The 13,257-nt window shown below is 44.8% G+C and overlaps 1 protein-coding gene across 5 annotated transcripts in view; it reads right to left on the bottom strand.

Moving 5' to 3' along the window:
* Positions 1-2,814: 2,814 nt before the first annotated feature.
* Positions 2,815-13,257, bottom strand: part of LOC142572359 (calcitonin gene-related peptide type 1 receptor-like) — a 357,475-nt gene continuing 347,032 nt past the window's right edge. For 4 of the 5 annotated variants that reach the window (XM_075681422.1, XM_075681420.1, XM_075681424.1 and 1 more), the window contains 2 exons: positions 11,365-11,406; positions 2,815-6,243 (listed from right to left, as the gene is read on the bottom strand). In XM_075681422.1, coding sequence (XP_075537537.1) covers positions 6,031-6,243; positions 11,365-11,406 — 255 coding nt within the window. In that variant the 3' untranslated portion in view covers positions 2,815-6,030. Of the gene's footprint in view, positions 6,244-7,905; positions 8,121-11,364; positions 11,407-13,257 lie in introns of all 5 variants that reach the window. The other variant, XR_012826054.1, reaches the window with a different exon arrangement.

Genomic DNA, 13,257 nt, shown 5'->3' with positions numbered 1-13,257 from the left:
TTGTTAATCATTATTAAAGATAAGAAATAGTGGCGCAATATCGTGTACAATACAGTCAGGTTCATTTCGTTCCGGCACCTTGCAAGCATCGCCTGTGTAAGTATAACCGGAACACCTTTATGGCGAAAGGAATAGTTGCCGTTGCCGAAGAGACCCGCGCAAAGTTCACGTATCGTACGCACGCACGCACGCACGCAAAGAGAGAGAGAGAGAGAGGACCAGGATACAGGACTGCAAATGTGCTGAACTTGCAGATCATATCTGTATTAGTGCCAGGACGTTGAAGGGAATTATTCAAGTGAGCTTATTGCAGAGCTCACTGAAGTATTTACTAGGAATTGGAAGGCTCTGGGGGCCTTCGTGGGCAGACCGGGCCGTGTTACCAGCGAAGTCGTTGCCGATGTTGCAACAATGACCCGGAAGCCACTTAAAGAGGATGTCGTGTAATTTTTGCCAAACACAACGGTTCATTTTCCTTAATTAAGATACCTTCTGTTCGTATGCCGGAACTTGTGAAGAGCTACTATAGAGTCACAAAACACGACTAATTTATGCCGTCTCATCGCTGACATAGGTCACTGTCGCACGAAGGGTTACAGGTTAGGACGCCGTAGATATAGTATCTGCGACACCTTAGTTTTATTTGTGACTTGCTATACTGGAAACCGGAAAAACGGATGCCGAAATGGCGAACAAAGAAGAACCGTCGTGCCCGGTTGTCTCAGCCGTACGCTTCGGAGAGGAGTCGGGACGAGGCCGTCATCCTGAGGCAGATACAGACCCGGTTCACTCCTCGCCCCGGCAGTACTACACGCGCTTCACCCAGAACTCTATTCAAGAGGTGTGCGCGGTGTTTGTGCAGTGGTTCCGGCGGACCAATGGCACACCATGTGGGACTGTGCCTGGTTCGCGGCCGAAGCTACCTCCACGACATACCCGCCCGAACTCCAAAGTGCAGTGCAGTCTATGGACAAGGACACTCAACTGTGGGCCTTCCAGCAGGCTCGGGGTGAGCTTGAAAAAGGACAAGCCTCACGACCCACTATTAGCGGGCCGAACTGGGGTAGTGGAGAGTAGGGCATAACCCAGGGTCGACGGTTGGCCAGCGTCACGACATTTAAAAAAAAAGTTATTCCTATCCTATCCTAAAGAGATGAGAAAAGACGAAGTCCTAGAAAGGTCGTGCTTTTCAAGGATGAGTGCACTGTACGACTGCTTGTGGCTGTCACTTGACCTTCCTCTTCGAATGTGTTCCCGCTGACTACTTGCTTCTTTTTTTCTTTCTTATCGGTTGTTAAAACACATTCGTGAGTCGAAGGCGTGCCACTGGTAATGTACACTTGAAATAAAAGAGCACAAATCAAACAGCACACAAACCGACGCAGTCATCCTTTGAGTCTGTCAGTTAATTGATTTCTTTTTTCAATCTCAAGTTGCCTCCCATTGTAAGCAAGAGAACGAAGGTGTTGGGGAATACCGCGTCTTGAGCTTTTTTTGCAGCGGCACAAAATGAGACCATAGTGACGCTGTTTCAATGTAGACTTTATTGAGGTTGAGAATAGCAACACAACAACGACTAGGAGTGAAATTACGAGTGAATAAAACCTTGTAATGGTTGAGCCATAGTGCTGTACATCGCTTACGAATGGGCATCCTAGAACTGAGATAGAGAGAGAAAACTTGATTGGGGAGTCGCTTAGAAGAAAGTACATTCGCCGAGTATCGTCATTCAGTTAGTCTGTCGACTATCTTCGAGAGAAAGGTGGTCATAATTATTCATAAGTATCACAGCGCAGTAATTCGTCGGGACCATCAGGACATGAACATGTTTGGCTTTGATGCCGTGGAGTTTCTTCATTAATGCCGTGTAGTTTCCGAATGCATTGACTGAACCATATTTGTGTCGTCCAGCTCTGCTCACGCGTTAAAGTGATGCCTAAAGCTGAGCCGGGATTACGTTAAAATTACACTCTTTTATTGTAATGCTACTATTAGACAGAAAAAGAATATAAAGAAACGCTCCGACGACGAGTGTCAGAACAGTTTCTCGTACCACATTAAACAAGAAACAGGTAGCTTCATTACCTTGCTAAAGTTTGACAGATAAGCCGCAGTATGCGTATCTTTCGCGCTTGTAAATGATAACATAACGCTCCCGAGGTACTCAGTGTACTCATACAAACACCGCAGAACACGTGACAGCAGAAATCGATGCCCATCTAAAACAGCACGTCTCAACAGGATCGTGCCAGCAGCTTTGAAAGCTTCGTATAACGCTTCTATACTAAGCCTGGGAAGAGTGAACGGCTTCCCAGGAGGAAATGAGATTACAAACCAAGTGCAAATGCCTGTCAGTGGGACTTAGTTGACATGTTTACAATTTTACACTGTCCATAATGGGTAATTCATGGGCTCTTTTATAGCACATGCTTTATAATTAAGGGAAAAAAGAAGGAAAGCTTGTCCTTTCTACACTACCAGCGTCGTGCTTAACATCGTGCCATTATACGCGCATTCAAGAACATCCAGGAAAAAGTTAAGATGGGAAAAAAAGCGTAGCATCCGACAAGTGCTATAGGCTAACCGTGGGGTGTGCCTGGCATAGTGGAGATGAAGACATTGTTTTGTATTGCAGGTGCCGTCGTTAAATATGGTGTCGCAGGAATCGGCTTACGTAACGGGATAGGACAGTGGGACCGACTATACTAAGCGACTAAGATGCGAGAAGAGACTCGGACAGGACCACGGTCGGAAGCTATATATATATATATATATATATATATATATATATATATATATATATATATATATATATATATATATATAAGGAACACAGATAGGCATCACTAGGGAAAACTTGGGATGCCAACTTGTAAGTTTTTCACAAATATCGTGAGCGGGAAAGGGAACAGTTGAGTGAAAGACGCACTGCGAATGGTACGTAATGTAGAGCGAAATACCAGGGGTGAGGAACAGCTCTCTCTTCGTGCCAATTTACAACCAACCAACTACGTCGTGACAGTGATTGAACAGGAAACAACATCTTCAAAGACCATTGAACAAACAGTCATGAGGCGCTTGCCTATGCTGATATATTCTCACACAACAGCAATCAGCAACGTGTAAAACGTTTACATTTGCTGAAAGCGCAAGAAAATAAAATGACAGGAACAGGCACTCAGCAGAGTTTTAGTTAGGCCCGAGTGCTTTTGTAAAATACTCCTTTAGAATAACGCCCCTTGTTGTACGATTCAGAGGGCTCCAAGTTGAAAAAAGGTAAGCAGACCATCCCATGTACAATTTATATTTACAACACTGATCTGTCAGAAGGAATGCAGCAGCAAACTAGGCAAAATCAACAAAACCTTTCAAGCTCTCGAAAAGTGCTCGCTCTGCTGCAACAAGAGTGAAGTAATAGCTATTAAGCCCATGATACGGATAAATATTTATGTGATTGTTTGTTTTCTTCGTAACTAGTACATCAGATACATTTTCACCTGTCAGCGTATACCGGATGTTTCGTTTGCAGAATTCAGAATAAAAACAAAAACAAAAATCGCCTGTGTCAGATAGTACAATCGCAGTCCTTGAGCTGGGTCACTCTAAGAGGCGGACGTTACTTGCAAAAGAAACCGAGATATATTATTGACTGAATAATGAAGTCACGCTAATGAAGCTTCTTAAGCAATTAGCTTAGGACGCATTTTCTATTTTACGCGTTATGGGCGGTGAGTTCGCTATTCATATCCACTTGGAACGAATTGTCAGGAGGACACGAGCTTCAAGATATTCATACTGACTTTTTTTAAATCTTCTCATTATTGGTAGGCGTTTCTCTGTTTTACCTTTTCATTATTCATACCTAACGTGTGCAACTAAATACATTGGTGCTGCAGGTACCTTTTGCCTTCAATGTATAAAATGGCGTCTTGTTAAAAAAATAAGTAAGCTGAAAAACTGCGCTTTTTTACCGCAAGCTTGGCGATAAATATCTCGAAACCGGTGTCACCCTAAGAATTCGTTCTAAATGGACATGCCTGCAAACTCAGCGGCTACAATTCGTAACTTTAAATATGCGCCGTATAGGAATTCATTAAAACTTACAATTTTATTATTAAGTTAATAATGCATTTTCTTTTATTCAATATGTAATGTCCGCCGCTTCGAGCAATTCAGTTCAAGGAATAGAAGTCAGTTATCTGCCACAAACAATAATTAAAATTCAATTTAGGCTAGAAAAAGAAACAGCTGGTATATTTTCCTTATACTACATTGACAGGATTCAGTGCATGATGGGAGCTCAGCAATAGGTGACATGCCTAACAAAACAACGAAAACTCGCATGTCGGAAACATAAACCTTTATAAACGATGTATCTATTACTTCTGTCTCCGAAACCACCATAATATCGATTTCACATTCGTCATAGTTTCTAACCCCACGTAGAACGGTCACAAAAGCATAAAAGGCAAGAGAATCGTTCGTCCCTCTTTCCTCGTATGTCTCTTTTGTTTCGTTCGTCGTCTGTCTACGGGCCAATTAATTTTTGGCCCTTGTTCTATGACTTAACTGCACCAACTCTTCCCGCAAGAAGTTCTGCTAGGATTCGCTAAACTCACAAGGACAGATATGGACGATGGTCAATTCTAGGGACGTATTTTGGTATGTGGAACTCCATAGGAGCGAAGGGCGGATGACAAAAGGTTTGCTGGGACGTTCTGAATACTACTGATATAGTCATATTATACACACCATGAATAAAACGTGAGAAAGCCATATGTGCGTTCTGAAACTGTCCTTATGTGCCGCACAAACACGTACTTCGTCAGACTGATCACGACGCAGAGGTGTCGGTCACGTGTGTTGATATGATACCCTCAGCACACAGACAGATCCGTCGACTGCGAGGCGGCAAAAACGCCGCATCGAGTGCACCATCATTATCGTTCATTCTTGTCAGTTCGATCCTCTCAGCAGTGGCCATTATGCCAGCTATATGTAGGGTGAAGAGACTTACAGTGTTATCTCTAGGCAGAGTTCCGTATGCTCTGTGTCCTGAGTTTTTCTGCGAGTATTGTTGTCTTCAGCGCAACGGCTGCGTCATTTTAACGCTGAACGTTGGCTGAGCGACTAATTATCAGAAAGTGATGAGTAATAATTCGGTTAATTTAGCGTTAAATGCTCGAACGAATTTTTCCCCATCTGCGACACGTTTACTTTCCACATGCACTCGAGACCGTTCGTCACTAAGAAGGGGGAAAAGTTTGACGTTTCGACGCATGAGAACACATTTGTGACGGAAACAGTTTAGCGCCATTTCTTTCTTGTTTTGAACGAGCACCGTCTGCAGTAATAAAAAGAAATATTTGAGTACATTCACCGCTTAGGCCATGGGTACAGAGTTCCTCATTCAGGCAGCACAACCACAATCTCCTCATCACCAGGACATTAAACAAAAGTGTCCGAAAGAAGCTAACAAGTCTCTTTGGCACACATGTCTGCATCAACATGGATGCCTTAGGAAACAGAATTGCATTCTGTCTCATACGGCAGTCAGCAGTCAGCAGTCAGAAATCAGCGTACGTCTGAAGCAACCCGGCCGCACTGCACAAAGTGACAACGTTGCCCTTGGCGTCGTTCGACGTCCATGATAAGCACATAGATGAAGGAGCACCACCACGCAACCACCATAAAGGGACGGCGTTCCGTTCTTTTCCATAGTATAACGGGCCACAGCGACGTTTGCATGAGCATATCCTCCATCATGAGTGGCGATGTTCCGTCCCGGTGCCACGTGGCTTCGCTGCTGACACGCCGTGTTAACGACCCCCCCCTCCCTCAAAAAAAAAAAAAAGAATCTACAGCCCCTTGAAGAAAAGGCGTTGCACTCCGATGAGGCGTCCACCAGCAAGACAATGTCTGTGTTCCTTAAACAGTATGGGATGGGGCAATGGCACAAAGCAGAGCGCCGACTTGGCTCCTGCCGGAAAGTTTGTATGGTTGCAGCGCTCGACAGTCAAAGAAGGCGGCTCAGTTCAAGGGCTGTTGTTCGGGTGCAGTGTCGCCGTTGCGTGCGCAGGAGTACTTCTTGACAGAGCCGTTGTTGGGGTTGAGCGAGTCGCCTAGCGATGTGACATGCGTGGACACGGACATGCGGGTCATGGCGAGGCTGTTGCCCCTACGGCTTGAGAAGCCCCGCTGTAGCCGGTAGCGACCGTACGAGCGCCTCAACAGGTACAGCACCTGTACAGGAAGAAGTCGAAAGAAAAGAGGGCATCGCGTACAGGCATCACAAGAAATCTGGCATATGTGAAATCTGGGGTGCTTATAGTACACTTGAGACTCATATGTAGGCTGACTGGTCATACACAAGTGGCCAAGTTTGCTTTAACGTGAAGGGAAGGATTACGCAATGTGCGTGTTGACGCTGGAGATTACGTTACACATATGAAACTAGTGAAATAAGACTCAGCGTCTGGAGTATAAAGAAGAAAACGACGATGATTATCGTGCGTGGGAATTTGCAAAAACATCTTTAGGTCTTGAAAACGTATTGTTTAGCATGCAAGCAGCCGAGTGAGAACATCGATGTACTCAAATAGGGGGACATGTTAGAGAAATTCAAAGCCTTTCTACTAGAACACCGACCGGGCAACAGCGCCATTTCGTTTCAGTCAACGCAGAAAGGGCGAAAAACAAAACAAAACAACTATGTCGTTGTTGGACCATGATTAAGAGAAAGATACCTGGTGTGAGGAGCGTCTACAGGAAAGTGTGCTCGTGACTTGAAACCTAATCTATGCATAATCCTGCTGCATGTTGGTTCCTATTCGATGATAAAAAAAAAAGGAAATGTCAATGACTGTGGCACTAGTGATTTGACAAGTCCGTTACATCAAGTGATTATTTCGGGCACAACTATACATGACTTCGTCTGATACTCTGGTCTTTCTAGAACGCACCTAACCACATTTTAGGATCTGGTGTCAACGTGAATGCATGGTGACTAAACTCTCACCTCACACATGAAACAAACACACCGGACTAAAATGGCCTTGAAGACAGTGATCGCAAAAAAAAAGAATAAATAATTTCATCTGTTGATCCCAAGTGTCACCACTATGTTTGCTCTTTCATATACGCTTTAAGATTTTATCGCATGTAATTCTACGCGTACGTTGAAATCTGCAGCCACATTAGAAAGTGTAAGTCTAGGCTAAATAGAATTTGGTTGTTCCACGTTTTGACTGTCGCCCGCAAGACTGCCGAGAGCACACGCATCTGCGGTTCCACTGTAATACCACATTGTAGTCAAGACGGCCACTTCTAAAGACAAGCGAGAAAGAATAGCAAAAGCTTTTCCCGCTGTGAAAGCTTGGGCGCGTGGTGTTATCCCTTATGCCTCGTCTTGTGTCTCATAAGAGCTAAGAGAGAATAAGGCCAATAGGCGGCTTCTACACTGTGCTAACGTTTCGACGAGACCACTCGTCTTCGTTCTCTCGTCGAAGCGCTGGCAAGAGGTTGACGGTTCGCCACCCACTGTTGCGTTAATTCAGGCTCACAGTTTCGCAGTACCCTTTGGCCTACGTCGGATGTCACGTATTTCTGACGGTCGTCGTTGCCCACGACGTCCGCCAGACTTTCACTGAAATCTAAGGTGGGGATAAAGGGCACCCAGAAAATGGGCACTAACTGGGCCACTCGTAGAGACACCTGGGGCCCGTCGCTGACAGCGTCCTGGCGTGGCCTAATTCCTTCATAGCCGGGGACGCAGCAAGGTGCCAGAAACTGAGAAAAGCTCGGGCTTCTCGGATGCAGGGAAAAGATCGGAAATTAGGGTTTTAGGGGGTGGGGGGGGGATCAGACAAGCACCGACTAAAAAAAGGTAAGCGGCATTTCACTCACGGGGCACGGCCGAGAGACAGGGACAACGCCGTGCACGTTTAGCCGGCAGCAGCGACGTCCTGTCGGCGACGGGACGGAGGAGGGCAAGCAATGCTGAGGCCCCCCACTCAGCAAGCTAGGACCTGGGTGCGCGTCGAACGCCGCCGGTCGTTCGCCCTGGCCAGCGAAGACTCCAATTTCACGAGCTCGATGGACCGCGTGATTTGGCCCTGAATCTGTCGGGTGGACGGCAGCAACAGCGCGTTAGGACACGGCAATGTCATGCGCTCTTTTTTACTCGCTTTCACAAAACGTGACTCAGTCGATGTGGGACAGAAATGCGCTTCGCATTAACCATCCTCGTTAGTACCGCCGGCACTCCAAATGTAGCGAGTAAGAGTAGATTAAAAAGATTTACACAACCGTTGAAAGCCTGAACGAACGTGGGCAGACGGTTCGTCGCTATAGTGTCTTTAAAAAGGCTTCCGCCTGTGGAATGTTTGCAGAACGGCTTGACATTTCAGTGGCTTCGCTTGCAGCATTCGCAAGAGATTTCTCCTACTTCTAGTAATGTGGCAAGTCGAGCTAGCTAGGCAGTGTCACAAATGCCGCGTGTTACTTCGAGGTGATGGATAAACTGTGTGATTTGTGGGTCTCTAGAGAGCGTAGAAAAAAAAAAGCTTTTTTGACAAGCGTGCGGAGAACCTACAGCCAATCAATTGTAACCCCCTGTCCCTAAAGAAAATATAAGATTGACGTCTGCTAAAAAAAATTATGGGTTCTTAGGTGCAAAATTTAAAGCACGATCTAATTATGAAGCACGCCGTAATGCGGGACTCCGGAAACTTGGACCACCTGGGGTTCTTTAACGTGCACCTAAATCTAAGTACACGGGTGTTTTCGCATTTCGCCCCCATCGAAATACGGCCGCCGTGGCCGGGATTCTCGATCCCGCGACTTCGTGCTTAGCAGCTCAACACCATATTCCACTATTCCATAAGCCACTAAGCAACCACGGCGGGTCATTTGTTAAAATTGAGCTCTTTATAAGCAATATGACACGTTATAAGGTTAATTCTCTATTCGCTATGGGCGTTTCTGTGCTTCTTTAGGCATATTGTGAATGATAGCGAACAATATAACGTATTGCGAAAGTGCTGTCAAATAGAACTGGTCTTAGAGTCGCCGAGTAGAACTTTCATTCAGGCCCGTTCAGGAGTATCTTGAAAACGGTATACGAAATGGCGCTGTTGGAAGTTGGTGGTCACGTGACTGATGCTACAGCTGCAGCTTGCGTTATATTTGGCTGCGGTGATAACTTGTGGATGGCTTTTTGGTAGAAGTCGATAACTTATGTCGAGATTAAAAGGAAGCTATAGCTTCGGGCCCAACTCCGATGCCGCCTATTCAAATACATGTAAAAGGCAGAAACGTTTTTCTGAGATAACAACTGGGCCGATTATAATAAAATTTGTTGCTTTTGAGAGAGAAAGTTAACGTTTGGTAAGCGTTGGAAGCGGAACTTCGATTTAGGGCCTGAATTCCTCAAAGAAAATAAAAAAAGAACTAGTAAGTTTGAATAAAATAAAAGAAGGATGTTTACAAATCCGTAGATTTGCACCACGAGCAGATATCGCAGGTCTGTAAACTGCATACGTTACAGCCTCCAAAGCGGATAAATTTGATATGTCAATTTTTTTTCGTAAATTTCTTACATAGTTTACAAGGCTTTTGCAAAAATTGTGCTCACATATTAGTGGCTTATCTGAGAGCCATGTATAATAAACTAGTTTTGTCCGCTTCATTTGTAATATTTGGTGCAACTTAAAGAATTGTGATATCGTTTTTTGATTGTTGAGTTACAGAGGCGAACTTAATTGTTTCATTTTCTAAAGATATGAAATTTTTGCCAATCTTTATACATATATTGACAACCTAAATAAAAAATTCGTATCAGACGGTCACTAGATTTTAACTTTTGATTTTAAGTGCAACAAACCTCATCAAATGCGGTGCGCTGGTTCCCGAGAAGAGCGATTTATCCTTTCCCCATGTATATAGATAGGAGCCCCCTTAACTAAAGCTCCCCCTTGAAGCGCATAATTATAAGAGATTTAAGTCCCGCGTTGTAGACGCGAAGCAGGATATCGGCTGGCCTAAAGCAAATGAAGGAATGCGCTGCTATACAAGAATACGCCCCCTCAGATAAATTTTGATTCTCAACACAAAAGATGACGTATAAAACAGGCAGGTGCAAAAAAAAAAGAATAATGCGGTACGCATGCTACAGTCGGTCTACAGAATAAGAGCTCAAGCCACTGCAAAGTGAAAGAAGGAATATGACAAAGAACGGCATGCACATCTGTTTAAACTAAGTGCTTTGGGACAGCGAAGAAAAAAAAAACGTGAGTGACAGCACGTCCAATGCACGTAATTTTCATAAGTAACCCGGTTTCGAAATTCCCGTCACATACTTTCTAACTCCCACCACTAATTCACTTTCGATGAATTTGTCGCTTCCGAAGCGCAGAGGAGCTGTTGATGCGCATATCTTTCCTTCTGAATTCGCCTGCCATTTCACGCAGCGCCAAGGTTGGAACTTCAAGTTACGGCGAAGGGCTACTGTTTCAACTATTTTCTAGATCTTTCAATTAAGAATATCTAACTATCCAGTAGCGCCTGCCAAAGGCCAGTCCTCGGTAAATTAGACGAAACATTGAGATAGGGGAGCGGGCACCTAGTTCATGAATAATAACAATTTAGGGTGCAAAGTACTCCGCCTTTTCTTCTCCACACGACGAATGAAACGAAAACGACAACGAAGTTAGTAATTATTATTTTGCCGTCTCTACCAGCAACGTGTTTCAGCATTCAGATATTCTTCGTCTGGGGACTTTGTCGCTTTCAAGTGCGGCTAGCTCTCTGCTCGATATCTATACACTAGTAATCGAACAAATGACAGACCTGGTGAGAGGACGTACAACTGTTCCTATTAGGTTTGCGCAAACAAAAATTTCTGTTTTAGAAAAGTATGCCCAGATAGTCAGGGTCGTTCATACGGCCTACTCAAATGCGATATTTCACATTTAATAAATTTAAATAAACAGCAACAGTGACTGTGTTGAACGCCCAAATTTCTGCCGCTGTTGTTAATGTTTCCAAACATATACATATTTAGGCCTGTAATGAATACTTGTCTTGCGTACTTATTAATTCCGCGCGAAAACAACGAAAGACACCCAGTTAGAAGGACACAGGATGACTCGGTGTCTTCCGTTGTTTTCGCGCTGAATTAAAAACTATGCACCCTTTCCAACTCGCCCATCTTTCTACGTTATCAGAATACTTGTCTTATTCACAATTTCAATATTGACCACAATTCCAGCAATTCCATCTTCTCCCGCGAAAACAAATTGTCCTGCCTTCAATCTCCAAAAACACCATAACATAATCTCCTTCGACTGTAGTAGCACTACTTACCTCTCCGTTGAGATAGCAGAATATCACAGCTACGAAAAATCCCTGCAAGAAAAAGAAAAGCAGCGTTAAACCAGCAAATCTCGACGTCATTTTCCGTCACGAAGAAATCAAATGAGCAGGCACCATCTCCCCCCTTAAGAACATTCACTGAGCATCAACGAGCCTACAAAGTGGTTGACTCCAGTCCATATATTATGGAAAGAAATACAAGTAGTCTGCGCAAAGTAATGAATGTTCCTAGAAGAAAAAAGTAATATTTTATTAATAACCGATTAATGCGAACGTTGTTATACTTATAAGGAGTCGAGGCCAACAAAGCATCGACTTTTCTAATTACGCCAGGCAAGTCTAGAGCGTGTGGCTCTGCGAACTGAGCCATCCGAACGGGCCACAGCTTCGGCTATCCCGTTCACGGAAGCCTACGTCATCAACGTTATTCGACTTATGGCCGGTGCGAAGCATGAACATGAACTGAAAGCTCTAATTATACTTAGAATCACCTTGACGGAACATCACTGTCAAACGCAAGGAGCTTGAAAAGCAAGCAGAAAGACTAAGCTCAACGAAGACTGGTACAGTACAAGGGCTTTGGAACGCCCTATTCTATACCCTAATTTTTATGGGGAAAGCCTTAAGTGGGGCTCATACCCCCGGTGGTTTTAAAAATAGATAAATAAAATAAAAGCGTCGTCCGGTCAAATGCTACAAAAACAATCATCATCAGCAGTGGCCAATGCCCCCCTAAGCAAGCAAAGAATGCAATGGCTCATCCCTCTCCTAATGCAGAGGCTGCAAGCACTCAGCAGAGTGAAGCGTATACAGTGCATACATTCATAGGAATCCCGCATACACCGTACAGAAGCTTGGCGTCTAGTAAAATGGTAAAAAAAAGGAACCCCGTGACCTTCTCAATGGCTCATACCCTCGTAAGGCTGAGGCTACAAGCGCTCAAAAAAGTGAAGCAAACTGTGCATACATAAATAGGAATCACTCACAACAGCATACGTTTCGATCCGCTGCTGAGAGGATGCAACGTAAAGTCGAAGCGAAACGTCTTTGGCGCGAGTATGACACCGCTATACGAGCGCACGAAGCCGCAGCTAAGCGTTGAAAAACGAGCCGAAGGAGCCTCACTGCGAAATAAGCAACGCGACGACGCGAGACGCCTCATCACCAACTGCACTACAGGCTATCACCTTCACGTGTTACAGGAGTGTAAGCCGACCTTGGGGAACGGTTTTCTTTGACCATCATTTACACTTTGAGATGCAACGTGAAGTCGAAAAGACACGTCCTAGGCGCGGGTCTGACACCGCTATACGAGCGCGCGAAGCCGCAGCTAAACGTTGAAAAACGAGCCGAACTGCGAAAGCCGCAACGCGACGATGCGAGACGCAAACTGCGCTGCAGGCTATCGCCTTCACGTGTTGCAGGAGTGTAAGCCGACCTTGGGGAACGGTTTTCTTTGACCAGCATTTACACTGTGAAGTGTTTTCGCCCTGGAAGCATGGAGCTAGGGAGTAATTGGAGAGAGTGGTTCGGCGTGAGAAGTCGTTAAATAATATGCGTACTACGCGGCGTGGCCCTGCCGTGGCTATGCCATTCAGCTGCCGAGAACGAGCTCAGGAATTCGATTCTAGCCTTCGATGGCTGTATTGCTGTAGAGGCTGAATGCAAAAACGCTCGTGTTCCGATATTCTGGTGCCCATTAAGAATACCAAAACGCAAGAAAAAGAAACCATTATTTCTGAGGTGTTCATTGCGGCGTTTCATATGACTTTGTAATGCTTTGAGAGTAAAATACAGCCACTGCCTTTTTTGTGTGCATATTGAGCAAGCGCTAGCCAATATGGTGATCAGGACCGCACTTGGAACCACAAGGATTCACGACAC

The sequence above is a fragment of the Dermacentor variabilis genome, chromosome 2, assembly GCF_050947875.1.
Source record: "Dermacentor variabilis isolate Ectoservices chromosome 2, ASM5094787v1, whole genome shotgun sequence".
Lineage (NCBI taxonomy): Eukaryota > Metazoa > Arthropoda > Arachnida > Ixodida > Ixodidae > Dermacentor > Dermacentor variabilis.
Note: the sequence above shows the minus strand (reverse complement) of the source record. Positions and strands in the feature narration are given on the sequence as shown.